This window comes from Silurus meridionalis, chromosome 8 (genome assembly GCF_014805685.1).
Source record: "Silurus meridionalis isolate SWU-2019-XX chromosome 8, ASM1480568v1, whole genome shotgun sequence".
NCBI lineage: Eukaryota > Metazoa > Chordata > Actinopteri > Siluriformes > Siluridae > Silurus > Silurus meridionalis.
Window position 1 is genome coordinate 14,199,426 of NC_060891.1, and position 18,347 is coordinate 14,217,772.

Genomic DNA, 18,347 nt, shown 5'->3' on the forward strand with positions numbered 1-18,347 from the left:
TAATATGTCAGTTTAAATTATGATTTAAATTCTCTGGCTCGTGATTGGCTGGTTAAACAGGAAGTGCTGGACTGTTACGCGAGCGGGTGTATAATCATGGCTGGATGAGAGGAAAGTTGTTGTCAGTGAGAGAGACAGCTTGAAGGAGAATTGATTTGTGCGGATTTTAAAGGATTGCGTTAAAAAGTTGCTTTGCGCCTCGACATGTTTGCTTTGGTGAAAGTGAAGCAGGCTGCATGCGGAGCGGGACGCCAGGGTTTCAGTGTGAGGAGTTTGAGGAGACTGAGGGCGTTCAGCACAGCACCCCCGTCCTCTGAACATGGAGAGGAGGGAAACGACGTGTACGATATCGTCATATCGGGCGGAGGAATGGTGGGGACTGCTATGGCTTGCTCGCTAGGTGAGTTTAATTCAAAAGGCCAGTTTACGCTCCTTCTCTCTGTGTAAAGTAGCCTGCGATTGGCTTAAGTACAGTGTGGCCCAGGAAGGCCAGTCATAACGTTCATTTCCGCCCTTCACTTTAATCTGACCCCAGCTTTTCTCTTCATGAAGTGCTCATTTAGTTGGATAGAAGTTTTTAAGGTTAGGCACTGAATGAGTGGCCTCACATTTTAAAGCTGCAATTGCGGTTTCAGTGAAAACACACACACACACACTGGGGTCCCGGGTTGCAAACGTGGCCAAAAGGCAATCAACATACAGATCTGATTAAAAGGCCAGTCCTTTCCTCCACCCTTCTGGATAAACTTCTTTTTTTTTAATATAACCAGAAACAACTGAGATACAATCAAAACACTGCAGTGTGGGGAGATGTACAATACACGATACATTTAAATACTTTTTTTATATAGAAAATTTCACCAAAAGCATGTCATATGTAATTAAGGAGAGACATTTACTGTAAATGTGTTCTCAAAAGCCAGCAGTGTTAATGGTGATTAAAAACGTCAGACTCTTTTGTCATGTGTCCTTCAGTTTTAGTGGCACTAAAATCACTTCAAAGTGAACAATACCAGGTCACACATTTTTAATAATAAACATTTGTGACCTGGTATTGTATGAGGAAGTCAGGTGTGTCGGAGAAGTATGTGGGCGTGGTGCAGGACATGTATGAGGACAGTGTGACAGCAGTGATGTGTGCAGTAGGAACGACAGGCTGGTTCAAGGTGGAGGTTGGACTGCATCAAGGATCGACTCTGAGCCCTTTCTTGTTTGCAGTGGTAATGGACAGGTTGAAGGACGAGGTCAGACAGGAGTCTCCGTGAACTGTGATGTTTGAGGATTATGTGATTTGTTTTGAGAGTAGGGAGCAGGTTGAGAAGACCCTGAAGAGGTGAAGGTACGTGCTGGAGAGAAGGGGAATGAAAGTGAGTAAGAGTAAGACAGAGTACATGTGTGTGAATGAGAGGGAGGGCAGTGGAGTGGAGTGGTGCGGTTGCAGGTAGAAGAGGTGGAGGAGTTCAGGTACCTGGGGTCAACAGTGCAAAGTAATGGAGAGAGTGTTAGAGAAGTGAAGAAAAGAGTGCAGGCAGGGTGGAGTGGGTGGAGAAGAGTGACAGGAGTGATTTGTGATAAAAGAGTATCTGCAAGAGTAAATGGGAAAGACTGTGGTGAGACCTGCGATGTTGAATGGTTTAGAGACAGTGGCATTGAGTAAAAGACAGGAGATGGAGCTGGAGGTAGCAGAGCTGAAGATGTTGAGATTTTTATTTAGAGTGATGAGGATGAACAGGATTAGAAATTAGTTTATTGGAGAGACAGCGCAAGAAGGACGTTTTGGAGACAAGGTGAGGAAGGCGAGATTGATATGGTTTGGAAATGTGCAGAAGAGGGACATGGGGTATATCAGTAGGAGAATGCTGAGGATGAAGTCACCAGGAAGGAGGAAATGAGGAAGGCCAAAAAGGAAGAGTTTAAGGATGTGGTGAGGGAAGACATGCAGCTAGTCGGTTTAAAAGAGGCAGATGTGTGTGTGTGTGTGTGTGTGTGTGTGTGTGTGTGTGTGTGTGTGTGTGTATATATATATATATATATATATATATATATATATATATATATATATATATATATATATATATATATATACACAAAGTTTGTACACCCCTCCTATTTCCTCCTAGCAACCATTTAAGTATATTTTCTCGAGGAACAATACTATTGAAATGAAACTTGGATATATTTTAGAGTAGTTAATGTGCAGCTTGTAGCAGTATAGATTTATTGTCCTCTGAAGATAATTTAACATGCAGCCATTATTTTCAAAATAGCTGACCATAAATGTGACACCCTAAGTGATATCAGCTGTATGTCATGTTACCATCCAAAGCCACATGTCCTATTCATCATGTTCATGTTTTTTCTGCTTGACAGGACCATACAAATTTGTGTCTCGTATTAGAGCAGTTAAAGTGTGGTGCTTTGAGTACAATTCTCTCATACTGACCACTGGATGTTTAACATGGCACCTCAGTGCAAAGAACTCTTTAAGGATTTGAGAATTGCAATTGTTGCTGTCCACAAAGTTGGCGTAGGCTAGCAGATCAGTAACACCTAAAACTGAGTTACAGTGCAGGGTCAGACAGAGGTTTTCCAAGATAAGTTTCACTCAAAACAGACCTTGCAAGGGTCCAACAAAGAAGGAAGAGTCCTCGTGCTGCGAGTCAGGTGCAGAACCTGGCTTAAAAAAAACAGATGCATGAGTGCAGCCAGCATTGATTTAGCGGTTGCAGAAGCAGAAGGTCCTCTTGTCAGTGCTCGAGCTAAAGCCGCACACTGCAACAAGTTGGTTTGCATGTCTGTCGTTACAGAAGAAAACCTCTTCTGAAGCTGGCTCACAAGAAAGCCCACAAACAGTTTGCTGAAGACAACTTGTCCAAGAGCATGAATTACTGGAACCATGTCCTGAGGTCTGATGAGACTAAAAGAAACTTTTTGGCAGAAGGTGTCCAGCATGTGTGGCAACATCCTGGTGATGAGTATCAAGAAAATTGTGTCTTGCCTACAATCAAGCATGGTGGTGGTGGTATCATGGTCTGGGGCTGCATGAGTTCTGCTGGTACTGGGGAGCTGTGGTTTATTGGGGAAACATGGAGGCCAACATGTACTGTGACAATTTGAAGCAGAACATGATGCCCTCCCTTCAGAAACTGCGCCGAACGCAGCTTTCCAACACAATAACGACCGCAAACACACCACCAAGATGACAACTGCCTTGCTGAGGAAGCTGAAGGTGATTGAGTGGCCAGGTATGTCTCCAGATCTGAACCCTATCGAGTACCTGTGGGGCATCAAGTGAAAGATGGAGATGCACCTAGTGTCTAACGTCCAACAGCTCCGTGATGTCATTATTTAGGAGTGGAAGAGGATCCCAGCAACAACCTGTGCAGCTCTGGTGAATTCCATGGCCAGGAGGATTAAGGCAGCGCTACATAACGGTAGAGCTCACAAAAAATATTGACAATTTGGATAGTTTTGGGGTGTTCACTTAGGGTGTACTCACTTTTGTTGCCAGATGTTTTGACAATAATAGCATATATAATATTATTATTATTATTATTATTACCGCAGCGCGCATTTCTGTTTGACCGTTTTTATTACAAATATCAATAAATACAAAAGAAGCGACATTAGAGCCTTCAACGCAACAAAACACAATCTCAAATGTGTATGTATTTATGAAATTATATTATGTGTAGAGAATGTGGGATATATACGTTTACAATATGAAAAACATGTGCATTGTGTGTACAACTGGACAAAAATCATATACAGGTGATATATCGATACACGATGCACTTTCTTGTTTTAGCTCATGGTTCAATTGTATATTTTCCTTAAAAAGTCTAATTTATTATAATACGATACAACATTGAAGTGCAAAGTAAGTACAATGATTTCTTCCCATTAAATTGTTTCTAAAAAGTGTCTCAAACACAACAATCTGCACTAAGTTTTCTTCAGATCATTAAGCTGTTTAATAACTTGGCTTTCATGAGCTAAGCCAGAAATAAGTTTAGGATAGTCATGTCTCTGTTATCCCTTCAGCAATCGCTTACTTATTCATAAACATTCATAAGCTTAATGATAAATGCCTTCTGGGGTTAAACGCCTTCTGAGACTACTGAAAAGGCAGTCTTCAAAGCAATCAGCTTAACTAATACATTAATCTTAAAAATATATACATTTTTTTGAGTTGATCTCTGTATTTTTGTTTACTCAGGCTCCGATCCGAATTTACAAGGCAGAAAGATTCTTTTACTGGAAGCTGGCCCCAAGAAAGAGATGGATAAGGTGCCAGAGGTTTACAGCACACGGGTCAGCTCTATCAGCCCGGGCTCAGCATCACTCCTCAGTGGTATAACTACACATTCTGGGTTTTTTTTTATTTTTTTATTTTTATTATTTTTTTTAAACCTGTGCATTTCTTTCTCTTTCCAAGCTGTTGTTCTTGACATATTTATAAGTCTAGCAGACTTTATTTTCTCTGTGCAGTTTTCGGCATGTCTAATTCTTTAATTCAATTTTTACACCATCCAAATCAATAAGAACAGACTCTGACATGGTTGTGGAATACTGTGAGCAACACTACGTCGCCCTTTAATGAAGGTTGTCTACAACAGCTGAAGACCACATCAGGTTGCACTCGTCAGCCAAGAGCAAGAACCTGAGGATACAGAAAGTACATACAAACTGTACACTTGCAGATTGATGGAGAGCCACCTGTTTTTTTTTTTTTTTCAAAATTTTTGCAGGATCAGTCCAGGCTTTGTATTGTAGATATAATTTTGTCATGGTTTGTATTTAGTACGCCTGAGGCCTGTTCTGTTTCTGCCAGTGCACTGGAACTCTCAGTATGCCGAGTGCGGATCAGATTTCTCTGAATAAATCTCACTTGTGTGTGTGGGGGTGTATGGGCGAAAGAGGGAGAGCAAGAGAGGCAGCCGATTAAACTCCAGGCTCAAATCTGTTGTAACTTTCTATAACTTCAAAGAGTCAAACTTTCCGTTGCTTAAGGTGTGTGTTTTTAAATATTCACTTTGGTCAAAACGTATGTAGACACTATTGTAATCACTGAGTTCAGAGTTTAAGCCACACCCAGTACTACCATGTGCATCAAATTAAGCTCATAGCCATACACAAACATTGGCCGGAGATTGAGTTGTATTAAAGAGCTCTATTATTAATAATAGCATTCACTGCTGACCTGGACAAATATCGCTGAGCTCTTATTATATGTTTATAATAGCATAACAGAAATGTTTATATTTTGGTGAAGTACTTCAAATACATATCAAACGGTTGAAAAATAGTTGCACGTAGTTCTCCAACACTGTGAATTTGTATGATGCAATTTGTCCAGTAAAGTACATGTCTGGTTCACTCACTTTTTTTGGGTTTTTTTTTTTTTTACCACTGTAATTGTATACATTATGGCTCGCTTTCCTGGGTCTATGTCATTCAGGCAGGCGAGGCATGATGTGTACAATTACAGTACAAAATAACTCGAAAGTATACAACAAGTATTAGAAGTCATTTAATGTTAAACATCCTGACTAAATTGGTGAGTTTGGCATACTGTGATGGAAAGCACAAATTTAGTCTTCTGATGTGTGTCAGGTCTGAATGATGTAATCCTTGTTAAATCTTTTTGTAAACAGCAAATGAACTCGGTTTTTCCTTAGGTGATTCAGAATGTGGCACAGCTGTTTTGTTGATGCATTGTGTTGCTTTCAGCCGGTTGGCAAACCGCTGGAAAGCTAACTATAGGCATGTACGGTGCCTTTACATGTCATGGCATTATATATGTATGGGTGGTTGTTGGTGGTTTTTATAATGGGTTTTTTTTTTTTTCTGCCACTGCGGCAAACCTAAAATCATCCTGCAACACACCATAACTGGCCGTGTGTCTTTCTTAGTCCATGATGAGCCATGTGAGGGTTCATTTAGAGGCAGTGCTCTGGTTAATTGAGGGGCATTATACCTTGAAAGGGCTCCCAGCAGGAAGAACATACATCTGCTCCAATCATAGAAAAGCTCATAGAGAGGACGCTGTCATTAAGCCTATTTGCAGCAGTGCTTGCGGAGAGAAGATTCAACAGGATGTAGGTCAAAGGATAAAAGAGACTTACACACGAATTGTTCAGAAATTTGGTAGCATGTCCATCGGTCCTACTCATTTTGTTCCATTACCATAATTAAAGTGGCTCGTTTGAGCAATTTGAGAGAATGTGGTATACTCGGACAATGATTATTTATTCGCCTTAAGTAAGAGGGATCTTTTAAACCAGGACTACAGCAGGGCTTTTAAATTGTACTCAGAATACTACCGATTTAGAAAATTACAGTAAATACAGATTTACTTTGTTCAAACATGTAATGATTCTCAGTAATTAATCAGTGTGTCACAGAATTTTGTTCCTTATTATATTCAAACCTTGAAACAACAGGCAAATTGTTTTTTTTAGTCTTTCTAGCTCGCCCCAACTCAGATTTGTCGTCTCATTTTGAAGCTTTGGCTTAACTGCAATGCTTGGAAAAGTCATTTCACAGCTTAAATCACATGTGTAGGTGTGATCGAGTCAGCATTTGGCGACGCCTGATTGTTTTACTAATCCACGTAAATTGTTACTCACGCACTGACTCAGCTTATGTCTTTTCATTTGACAGGTCTTGGAGCTTGGGATCATATCGTCAAGCTGAGATGCAAACCCTATCAAAAAATGCAGGTTTGTAAACAAGCTTAGTGAATCATTGGGAAAATGGGTAAGCGTGTGTGAGAAAAAGAAATCAATCTATAGCACATTCTGGGTTCTGTATGCAGTTCACACAGTGGTGAGAAACCCTTTTCTTATTTTGGGTGGAGTTGTGTTTTTTTGTTCCAACTTTGAAATGAGCCAAACTTGACAAAGTAGTGAGCCAGTGTTGTGTGACAACATAAATATGCTTTTACTGTACTTATAACAATGAGTTATAATTAAAATGGCAAGACACCCACATTTTCAGGAGGTGTAATTTAAAAAAATGAGAGACCCTGAAATAAGCACAATTATTTCACATTTCTGCGTTTTGCATGAAATTTTGGCGCAGGAAGTGCGGGAATCAAGTCAGAAAAGTCCAAGTTAGTTCATAAACTTTGCATTGCTTAATGCAGCAGGTCTTATACCTCATTTAATGTGCTGTCACTATAAATCATGGCAGATTAAACTAGTGGCCAAGTTCCCTGTCTACTAATTAGGAGACTTTATTGGGAAAACAGGTTCGAGAGGGGAAAAAAGGCTGCGGAGAGCCCAGAGGTCAGCAGCAAAAGCACCCTTGGTTTCTACACTCTTCTAGAAATGCGGGTCCACCTCGTAAGATGTGGCCTTCCTTCAAGCGAAAAAGAAATCCTGTGGCTTTTGGGCAAGTTAAGGGATGTCATAAGAGGCCACTATATGGTATCCCTCACTCGCTGTACCTTTTCTGTACTCTGTAACCTCTCTCTTTTCTGTCTTGTATATGTGTTTATGTTCAAACAAGGGAAAAAGGCGGTTAGAGGGAAAAGACCAAAATGGGTTTGGGAAATGCCAGTTACCAGAAAGTATATTTTAAAGGTTTGGAGGTTCCCTTCAGAGTTATCAGATAACCAAAGTGGCCTGTAGCTTTTCTAGTATCTCAGGAGCAAGAATAGCTCAATGTGACTGATTGCTAAGACTGAAAGTACATAGTTACATTCAGCAGTATGAGTATTATCTACAGCAGTGTTTTTCCTATGTGTAAAATCCTTGTAATTCTGGGTTTGGCCACGTTTTAAATCTTCCACCCAAACGTGTTTGAAAAAGTGCAAACCCAACACTGTTAGTGGTTTTAGTATGGGCATATCCCAAGTGCTTTATGACTTAAAAGATAAAATCCTTTGCATTCTGTTCCCGGTCACCTTGGTAACCAGTTGGTAGAGGTCTTAAAAGAGCAACTGTTTCAACACCTAAATCATGTTTGTGTGTAAAAGCAAAAAATAATATTTTACAACCTGAAAAGCAATCCAAACAGCAAAGCCAGCTTGAGTGTGATGTTCACATATTTCTTATTGACTATTTGCCTAACTATAAATGCATTTGTACACCCACATTGAGAACTGTTTGCTATGTCTTTGCCTCAGCCTGCTCCCCAGCTTAACCAAGTAACTCGGAGTGTGATGATGGTTTTTGCCCAACTTAGATTCCAGTTTGATTCGTGTTTTTGGCTGGACGTTTGTCTGTAATGCAGCTTTGATGTGTCCTAGTTCAGTGTCGTCTATGCTTTTTGCAATTCCACAAATGAAACTTGAGTGACTTTTTTTTTGTGTAACAGATTTTTTTTGGCCTTTTGCTTTCAGGTTTGGGATGCTTGTTCTGATGCTTTGATCACCTTCGATAAAGAGAATCTGCAGGACGAGATGGCATACGTTGTAGAGAACGATGTCATTGTGGCCGCACTTACCAAGCAGCTTCAGACACTCTCTGGTAACGGTTATATTTCAAAATCTTTGATTAATTGCTGCTAATTCTGTTTCTTTTGGCAACCCAGGAAAGTGTTGGTACAAAGCAAACATGCAGCATTTTTCCTGTTTCCTATGGTGTTTACTGCCTTAGTCCATAGTCAAGAGTTCATGGCACTGCTAATCTGCCTCTTTTGGGTCCTGAAGCAAGACCTTTAACACTCAACTGCTGTTCTGTATTATGTCTACTTTGGAGAGGCATGCTTTGGATAAAAGTATCGACCACATTAGCAAATGTAATGATTTGACTATACACCAGTGGCGGGCGGTCAGGGCCAGCAAAGCCTTCTCTGTAAAATTTAGTAAAATGGTTTTAGTAAAATAGTATTCACCCCACATATGCAAAATGCCTCTCTGTCTGTAATGCCACATGCTGTTATATTGCGTTTTTGTATTGTATTGATGGTTTCTATAATTGCGACGTGATAGTGGTGGTATTAAGAGGTGGATTAAGTCGTGTACGTTCCCACTGAAGGCCCAGGTACCAAATGCACGGCCACTGCTATACACATAACTCAACACTTAAACACTTAATTGCTGTCCTGTCAACATCAATTTACAAATTGATGTTATAAATATTGTTTTTTTACAACTTTTTGGTGTGTGGCTGTAGCTTTTAGCTTTCAGAAGAGCATGGTGGTGCTTTCTGTTTATTGCGGTTTTTCTCTGCTCTCGGTAGCTTCTCATGGTGTTTACCAGAGCCTGGAGTGCACCCAGTTGGTTCTACGGCTGTTCTGGCACATGGTGTCGCCACAAACTGTTCCTTCCTTCCCCGTGCTTTTGTTTATTTGTACTTTTTCCATTTTGGATTATTTTTTTTTTTTTAAGCGCTAGGCTCTTTGATGGGTTCATGTTTTCTCTGCTATTTCAATCATGTAGCACATGATTAGAGTTGCAGTTTCCACGAGACGTGCAGTAGTCTACTGACCCATTCGAAAAACCACATTTCACACTGGAGCATCTCGCAAGCTCGGAGTGCTGACTGTATTCAGTTGCAACAAATTGCTGCGATTAGTCAAGCTGTTCTCAGCCTCTGCAAAAGAAATCTTCACTCTGCTTTTCTAATGCGTTTACAAAATATATATATTTGTATGTGTATATAATTGTGGCACCACATGTCTGTTCATGTTCAAGCAAATTTTTTCATTTTCTTTTTGAGTGTTCTAAATGCTTTTTATAGTTTAAACTTGCCTGTGTTGGTCTTCACTGGCTTTGGGTGACATTTTCTCTGTATTCAGCATAAACAGCTAATATTTGTCACTGGCATTTAGTTTAGTGGACAGGATAGTCTCCAAATACAAATGGTACTTAGCTTTTCTTACTTTTTTCTCCTACTTGAAAAGATGCTTTTGGGGTTTTGTTTTGTATTTAGTGTGATGCCAACTGTCTTATGTCCTCTAGTATGTAGTTTATTCAGGTGTGTTTTCACAGTATATTCTCTCTGATGTGCGTGACTCATTATGAGATATTTTCCATTTTCTTTTCTCACCTAGATCAAGTTGAAGTGCAGTACAGAACCAAGGTGGTGCAGTACACCTGGCCCAGGCCTTTCCAGGTGGCTGAATCCATCCCTTGGGTCCAGGTGTCATTAGCCAATGGGCGCACCTTGCAAACCAAGCTGCTGGTGAGAAGAATGTTGTAATCCTCTCAGTGTTAGCTTTATAAGAACTATTTTGACCATAATGTCCTTTGCTGCATATTCTCATAGATTGGCGCTGATGGACCCAACTCCATGGTACGAAGAAAGGCAGGGATTCCCACTGTCAAGTGGAATTACGACCAGTCAGCTGTAGTGGCCGTTTTACATTTATCCGAGGTATGTGGAGAGCAAGAATGTAAACGCCATTGTGTGCGCGGCCCTTCGTTTGTAATCACTGGTTTGTTTAAAAGTATTTCCGTTTGCCTGAGTTGACTCTGTCATCTTGTGTTTTCTCGTATGTGCAGCCTACTGAAAACAATGTGGCATGGCAGAGGTTCCTCCCAACCGGGCCAATTGCAATGCTGCCGGTAAGCTGCTACTGACTGTGGAACGAGGTGGATTGATATTTGAGGTCAGGCAGTTGAAGCTGGATTATACATTTGTTGAATAGAAAATCTTGTATTCTATAATGGATTTCTTTCTTTTTTTGTGTGTAGTTGTCGAACACAGAGAGCTCCCTGGTTTGGTCTACTAGTCATCACCATGCAGAGGAGCTCCTTCAGAAGGATGAAGAGAGTTTTGTGGATGCCATTAACAATGCATTTGTGAGTCTATTATCGTTTGAGAATACTGTGGATCCTTTTCATAGCAAGCATGTAAGTTGCCTGTAAGATGCTAGTCATAGATTGGTTGTTGTTGTCAGGGATTTCAACCTAGCCTTCATGCCCATACCTCAAAACATATCCCTGTTCCCAAGCTGGCTATTTTTGCTGAGCCTACTGGTCACAGGTCACAGCTCAAACTGTGTTTGAGTCATTCCTGCCTTTATGACTGGTTTGCTAATTAAACCATTAGCATGCCAGTGTTGTTCATTATTGTGTTTTTTTCAGACCAAATGTACAAAATTGTGTGGTCTGCACAATGTCTTCCTTTAATTACATTGCCCAGCTGTTGGCTCACAAAAAGACTTGAGTCATGGAGCAAAAGAATGCATGTGAAACAATAAACATGAAACATCCCATGTATACATTTCTAGCAAAATCTTACTGCCCTGGGCAAAATATTAAGCTTTTAATTAATAGCTTAATATGAGAAACCCTTTTCATTGATTTCTTTACATTTTTAAGCCTTGTGGGTAAACTTACAGGGAGCTTCTTATAGAAAGAAGAGCCAGTGTTTGAGCTTCAAAGGGTAAACAAGCACATAGTGGCATAGCAGGTCTCAGGATTGGATTTGTTTCAATCTATAATTTTCTGTACAAATGCTATGATTTGATATTAGGACTATTAAAAGCTTAACGTTTTCGTCCTGGGTTCTCTGTTAGCTTAAGAGTGTAAGTTTATTCGAGGTAAAGTAAATCACCCTTCTTAATGTCAGTTTGTCATGACCCATCTGTTGCGGTCCTCACTTAACATATAGAGCTTTGTTTATCTTGAAACCAATCACATTACCCATTATTCAGCTTTACTGTGTTATCCAAAGCAATGCTATTTCATTAAAGGGACACAAAAACGGTTCAGAAAGTATTTCTTTGTGTGAGAGCTGTGCAGCACAAAGATCCATGTTTGATGTACAATTATTTCCTTTATTGTGTTTAAACACTTCTCATTCTTATCTCGTTTGGCTTGTTGTTGTGTTTTTTTTTTCCTCCCACTTTCTACAGTGGAGTAACGAGAACCAGTCTGACTTGGTGGAGGCTGCCGGCTCTTTGTTCCGCCATGCCCTGTCTGTCCTCATGCCCAGTGGCTCCTCCACCCGCCAGCTTCCACCCAGTGTAGCGGCAATTGGCCCTAAGAGCCGGGTCATGTTCCCTCTTGGAATGGGCCACGCCTCTGAATACATCCGCCACAGAGTAGCCCTAATTGGGTATGTGCATCAAAGACCTTTGTGAAGACTAGTTTGTGGTTTCATTTTGCAAGCCACATCTATTTGTCACATTCATTTTTTTTTTTTTCCCCGCATTGTAGTCAAATAGAGATATGTCCATGTCAAAATAAATTTATGATTTGTTTGTTTGTTCTTTTGGATTTAGATGTTGGTATGATCCAGCTATTGAGTCTGTGGTTTACACGATGGTTTATTTATTTCTCTTCTTCAGGGATGCTGCACACAGAGTACACCCTCTGGCAGGCCAAGGTGCCAATCTAGGATTTGGGGATGTGGCTTGTTTGACACAGGTGCTAAGCCAAGCAGCATTCAATGGCAAAGACCTTGGTACGCACTCCAAAATAAATAGCTTGGATAGATGTCCATTTATGAGTCTTTAATTTTTTTTTTCATATACTTATTCATAGGTTGTGAAATATGTAGTGTATTTATTTAATTAGCATAAACAAATAGTACCATGGCAAGCCAGAATTGTGCTCATTAACTGACCGTGTGCACCGACATGCAAAGATGCCTTTCCAGACCTTGCATACACATTACATAAGGAAAGAACATTTAAATTTGTAGGAAACTTTAAAGACACTAGTTGGTTTGTGGTCGGAACGTCTACCACTATCTTACCAAATAGGCCTGATATTAAACTTCATATCTTAGACCTCAGACTTGAGATCAGCATGTCTCTAGGCACAATTCTCAATGCATGGTTTCCTAAGCACTTTTCCATTTCTCAAACAAGGAAAAACTCAGTTTTATTATATATCAAACCATATAATATTATGTTTTTATGTCCCATTACTGCCAAGAACTAAAATGGAAATCATTTTTTTTAAAAAGAGTCACAAATGGATGTCTGGGTTTGTTTTGATATCTGTGCTTTTCTTTAGCTTTTCTTTAGCACAAATGTAGCTTTTGCAGTAGCTTCCTAAGAAGCTGAAATGCTTTTTGTTGATGGTGAAGATTGAAAAGCAGACACATCAACATTATGTAATAATACTTTTTAAATATCCTCTATCCATTTTTTAATATAGTGTATATTTTGTTCTTTAACCTCCAGGTGAAATGCAGCACCTGCTGGAGTATGAAACTGAGCGGCAAAGGCACAATCTGCCCATGATTACAGCCATTGACCTCATGAAGAGACTTTACTCCTCGAATGCTGCCCCGCTGGTGCTGCTGAGAACGTTTGGCCTCCAGGCCACTAACGCACTGCCACCTCTGAAAGTAAGATCCCAGCGCACATCTGTTTGTGTTCTCCACTCACTGTCTCAAAATGAGTATTATACAAAAGGTGTTGCTTTCGAGAGTTAAATTGTTTTTAGATTGTTTTCTTCTTATCAAATTCTCCTTTATTTCTTCATCAGTCAATAGTGACTCTTATCTTCCTGCAGCTACCATTTTACTTCAGTTTTGCTACCTCCGAGATCTCCCTCTCTTCCAACCCTGTCCCCCATCTTGTCCTCTGATTACATGCTTTTATTTGCTGAACTGTGTCTGTAATTTACATGGTCAAAGCTACTACTACAGCTAAGTTTAGCATCAAATTTACTGTTACTGAAAGTGTGGGTGGGGTTGCAAGCTTGTGCACAAGCGGTATTGGCTTGTGTTTTCACACTCCTTTTATTACAGACTGCACATATGAAACAGCCCATTCCTTTACTAAGCAGAATCTACCAACAAGACCATATCTTGTTATAAAACCTTGTCCTGGGAGTCTTTGAGGCAATCTCGCATGTAGTAGATCCTTTTTTTATTTATTTTTATTTGGATTTGATTTTCCTTCATCTTCCTTCAGCAGGAAACAAAAAACGTAGTTTTCTTAATTGTTATTGCTGTATGACTGCAATGATTCATTTTATAATCATTCTACATTTTTTTGTCTTTTATATTCACAGGAGCAGATTATTGCGTATGCCAGCAAGTAAATGACTGTTGCACACAAAGGCTTTGTGGTTCATGATGGTATAGGAATTTTGTCTACAGTGTGTATGTAAAAGTATAAATTAATAAATTCTATTTTGAATCATATGCACTTTTTGTATAAAGTGTACACTTTTGCTCCAAGTGTCCTATTCAATACATGACTTAATTTCTTAATTTCATATATTCATATATATATATATATATATATATATATATATATATATATATATATATATATATATATATATATATATATATATATATGAAATTAGTTAGTTATTAACAGTTAAATATTATATACTGTACATTAGACTTAATACAAAATAAAAAAAATTATACAAAAACTCACACATCCTGTGCTTAAACTTTAAAACTCTTGTCAGCAAAGCTATAAGAAATACAATTGAACGTAAAAGTGGTATTGAACTTTCTTTCCACAAACTCTGATGACCTTTATACTTAGTTACAGGAAGTTTTTAAATTTGAATCCCAATCTCAAATCCTAAGCATGACTTGCTTTTAACAACAACCTAAGAAGAGTACAAAGCAAAAAAAAAAAAAAAAACATGCACAGTAATCGGACTACAAAAATGAATTTCAATAAAATTTCTATTTGTATAGCGCTTTTAACAATGGACTTTGTCTTAAAGCAGCTTTACAGAAATGATGCGGTTACAAAATGAGTATAGCATCTATAAGTCCATTCCTTACAGGTAGTCTTCGACTTACGCCCCACGCAACTTACGACCACGACTTTACGGACACAACCCCTAGCGTACGACAGTGCGTACCAGCTTCCTGCATAATTTCATAGTACTGTACATATAGCCTACTCTACTTACGACCAAATCGTGTTACGATGGGTCTGTCGGTCCCAATCGTGGTCGTAAGTCAAAGACTACCTGTATAATTATAAGTTTATCACCAATGAGTGAGCCAGTGCCGACCGTGGCAAGGAGAAACTCCCTGAGTTGGTAAGAGGAAGAAACCTTGAGAGGAACCAGACTCCATATAGAACCCATCCTCATCTGGATTGCACCGAATGTCCATTCATTACAGCACCATCACTGTTGAGGTGTGCTGCTCAATGATTGCTTAAATGCAAAACTAATCATGCAACCTGGGGTTCCGAGCCATTGTAGTAGACTGTCGACATTAATTACGAAAAATGTATTATTAAATTTATCATTTTTACTGTCGTTACATTTTCAAATTTTTTGATATTATATTTATTTGTACATTTTTTAACCTAAATTACAATGAATATACTGGTATTTAATACAAATAATGTAATATTTAATATTCACTTTACAATGCATTGCTAAAAAAATAAATATATAATATATATATGTATATATATATTTATTTAATTTTTTTAGCAATGCATTGTAAAGTGAATATTAAATATTAAATTATTTGTATTAAATACCAGTATATTCATTGGCTCAATGCAACAACAAATTTATATATATACATTTGTAAATAAATATTAAATAATAATAATTACTTTTAATAAAAAATATCACGAAACTTTAAATAAATTGGGTTATAAATCATGCATGCTGTTTTGCTATTAGCTTCATCTGCTCTCAAATTAGACACAAAAATTAAGTGACTCAAAAGTTTTTTTTTTTTTTTTTATTTTTTTATAACTTGCCATTCAATGTAGAAGCCAAACTAGCTTATTAGCAAGTCTGGGCATCATATCTATTTTCTTTCTATTCATAACAGTTAAAAAAAAAAAACTCTGATATGAGAGCAGATAAACATTGCACATTGTCCCGAACTGAACAAATTCTGTAGACATCCGTGTGGGATGAAACAAGGAAGCCAATCCAACTTTATTCAGTCGCTTCATTACTGAACTAAACTTGCTGCAGGAAGACCATGACACCCTGCTCTTCCTCTGTATTATACTAATTTAGGTTCCCACTGTGTGTAGATGCAGTGTCTCATTCTTATCCCGCAACACAGCTTAATTACAGGACATCCTTTTATTATACTACCGCACATGGTTTTCAGAAACAAAAGTTAAAAACAAATAATAATAAAAAAAAAAAAAGCACTCAAATAAGACCATCACTGAATAACAGTGTAGAAGAAGAATCTTTTACAGTACACTGTTCAATACTGTTCAATACTGTGTACCCTTTAAAACTGCACCGATTATAACCGGTACATACACATTTCAATAAACCTTAGAAATGAGAATAAGTAGTCACAGAATTCATAAACATTTAAACAGACAAGTTAAGTTTGGTGCCTTTTTTTCTTTTTTTTTTAACAAATGAGAAATAAACATTTTGCAAACCGTATCGTATTGTAATAACTTTTGCTTGTCTTCCAAAATATGACTAATTGGAATGTATTTAGAATTCAGCTTCTGGAAGTAAATTTCCCAAATTTCAGCCCAGGTTTTCCATGTCCAGTCCTGGTTATCTACCATAGTTCCCTGGAACATTAGATTCAGTTCTAATTTAACAGCCCATATACACTCACTGGCCACTTTATTAGGTACACCTTACTAGTACTGGGTTGGACCCCCTTTAGCCTTCAGAACCGCCTTAATCCTTCGTGGCATATATTTAACAAGTTACTGGAAACATTCCTCAGAGATTTTGGTCCATATTGACATGATAGCATCACGCAGTTGCTGCAGATTTGTCGGCTGCACATCCATGATGCAAATCTCCCGTTCCACCACATCCCAAAGGTGCTCTATTGGATTGAGATCTGGTGACTGTGGAGGCCATTTGAGTACAGTGAACTCATTGTCATGTTCAAGAAACCAGTCTGAGATGATTCGCGCTTTATGACATGGCGCGTTATCCGGCTGGAAGTAGCCATCAAAAGATGTGTACACTGTGGTCATAAAGGGATGGACATGGTCAGCAACAATATTCCGGTAGGCTGTGGCGTTGACACGATGCTCAATTGGTACTAATAGGCCCAAAGTGTGCCAAGAAAATATCCCCCACACCATTACACCACCACCACCAGCCTGAACCGTTGATACAAGGCAGGATGGATCCATGCTTTCATGTTGTTGATGCCAAATTCTGACTCTACCATCAGAATGTTGCAGCAGAAATTGAGACTCATCAGACCAGGCAACGTTTTTTCCAATCTTCTATTGTCCAATTTTGATGAGCCTGTGCGAATTGTAGCCTCAGTTTCCTGTTCTTAGCTGTCAGGAGTGGCACCCGGTGTGGTCTTCTGCTGCTGTAGCCCATCCGCCTCAAGGTTCGACGTGTTGTCCATTCAGAGATGCTCTTCTGCATACCTCGGTTGTAACGAGTGGTTATTTGAGTTACTGTTGCCTTTCTATCAGCTCGAACCAGTCTGGCCATTCTCCTCTGACCTCTGGCATCAACAAGGCATTTGCGCCCACAGAACTGCTGCTCACTGGATATTTTCTCTTTTTCGGACCATTCTCTGTAAACCCTAGAGATGGTTGTGCGTGAAAATCCCAGTAGATCAGCAGTTTCTGAAATACTCAGACCAGCCGTCTGGCACCAACAACCATGCCACATTCAAAGTCACTTAAATCACCTTTTTTCCCCATTCTGACGCTCGGTTTAAACTGCAGCAGATCGTCTTGACCATGTCTACATGCCTAAATGCATTGAGTTGCTGCCATGTGATTGGCTGAATAGAAATTTGCGTTAACGAGCAGTTGGACAGGTGTACCTAATAAAGTGGCCGGTGAGTGTATATAAAGAGGACCTGAACATGACTAGGGGTTTCTTTTTTTAAGATACTTTTGTCAGATCTTTATAGCTGCCTTCAATTGCTATTTGTTTGTGGGTCTTTCTTCTTTCATTTTTTTTCCCCACTTAGACAAAATTGAAGGATTAGGCTGCCATGCTCTAACACTGCCTCCGACACTTTTGACAGATGATGTGGTGTGCTCTAGATTATGAGCGCTTCCTTTCCTCCTCCACGTTCTTATAATTCTGGTACAAGTCATTCTTGGCTTCACCTGTCCAAAGAATGTTATTGCAGAATCGGGTTCACTTAAAAATAAATAAATATTCTGTTCTTGAGTGGTTACCAGTGGTTTGCATCTTATTGGAATTTGCATTCATTGTAGACTTTGATAATGTTGCCCACACCTCTTCAAGATCATTCTTGACTTGGCTGAAAAGACTTCAGCGATCATCAGTTTAGTTGTACTTTATGGTGTTGGTTTTTCTCAGCTTGCTCAGCTCCCACCTCTGCTCCGTCTAATTCTGTATGCCTCTACTTGCATCATCATTTATTTTGGACCACATAGAGGGACTTCCCATGAACAGGTGCCAAATGCAAATGTAACACTTTAGCCCTTTTACCTACTTCATTTGTAGTGAAATAAGGAGGAAAGAGGAAATGCATCTATATTTAACTATT

At 39.0% G+C, this 18,347-nt stretch overlaps 1 protein-coding gene across 1 annotated transcript; it reads left to right on the forward strand.

Annotated features, from left to right (window-relative positions):
• The first annotated feature begins 56 nt into the window (after nucleotides 1-56).
• Nucleotides 57-14,063, forward strand: coq6 (coenzyme Q6 monooxygenase). Its single transcript, XM_046855718.1, has 12 exons — nucleotides 57-400; nucleotides 4,220-4,354; nucleotides 6,667-6,725; nucleotides 8,351-8,477; nucleotides 10,006-10,136; nucleotides 10,221-10,328; nucleotides 10,457-10,519; nucleotides 10,649-10,756; nucleotides 11,815-12,017; nucleotides 12,250-12,365; nucleotides 13,093-13,259; nucleotides 13,931-14,063. The coding sequence occupies exons 1-12, from the start codon at nucleotides 205-207 to the stop codon at nucleotides 13,958-13,960; spliced, it is 1,443 nt and encodes a 480-aa protein (XP_046711674.1). The 5' UTR covers nucleotides 57-204; the 3' UTR covers nucleotides 13,961-14,063.
• The last annotated feature ends 4,284 nt before the right edge of the window (nucleotides 14,064-18,347 follow it).

Bases quoted from the DNA above. Each gene is read 5' to 3' on its own strand.
- coq6 (XM_046855718.1), top strand. From the start codon at position 205: ATGTTTGCTTTGGTGAAAGTGAAGCAGGCTGCATGCGGAGCGGGACGC. The intron at 6,726-8,350 runs GTTTGTAAACAA...TTTTGCTTTCAG, and splicing joins AACCCTATCAAAAAATGCAG to GTTTGGGATGCTTGTTCTGA. The intron at 12,018-12,249 runs GTATGTGCATCA...TCTCTTCTTCAG, and splicing joins CACAGAGTAGCCCTAATTGG to GGATGCTGCACACAGAGTAC.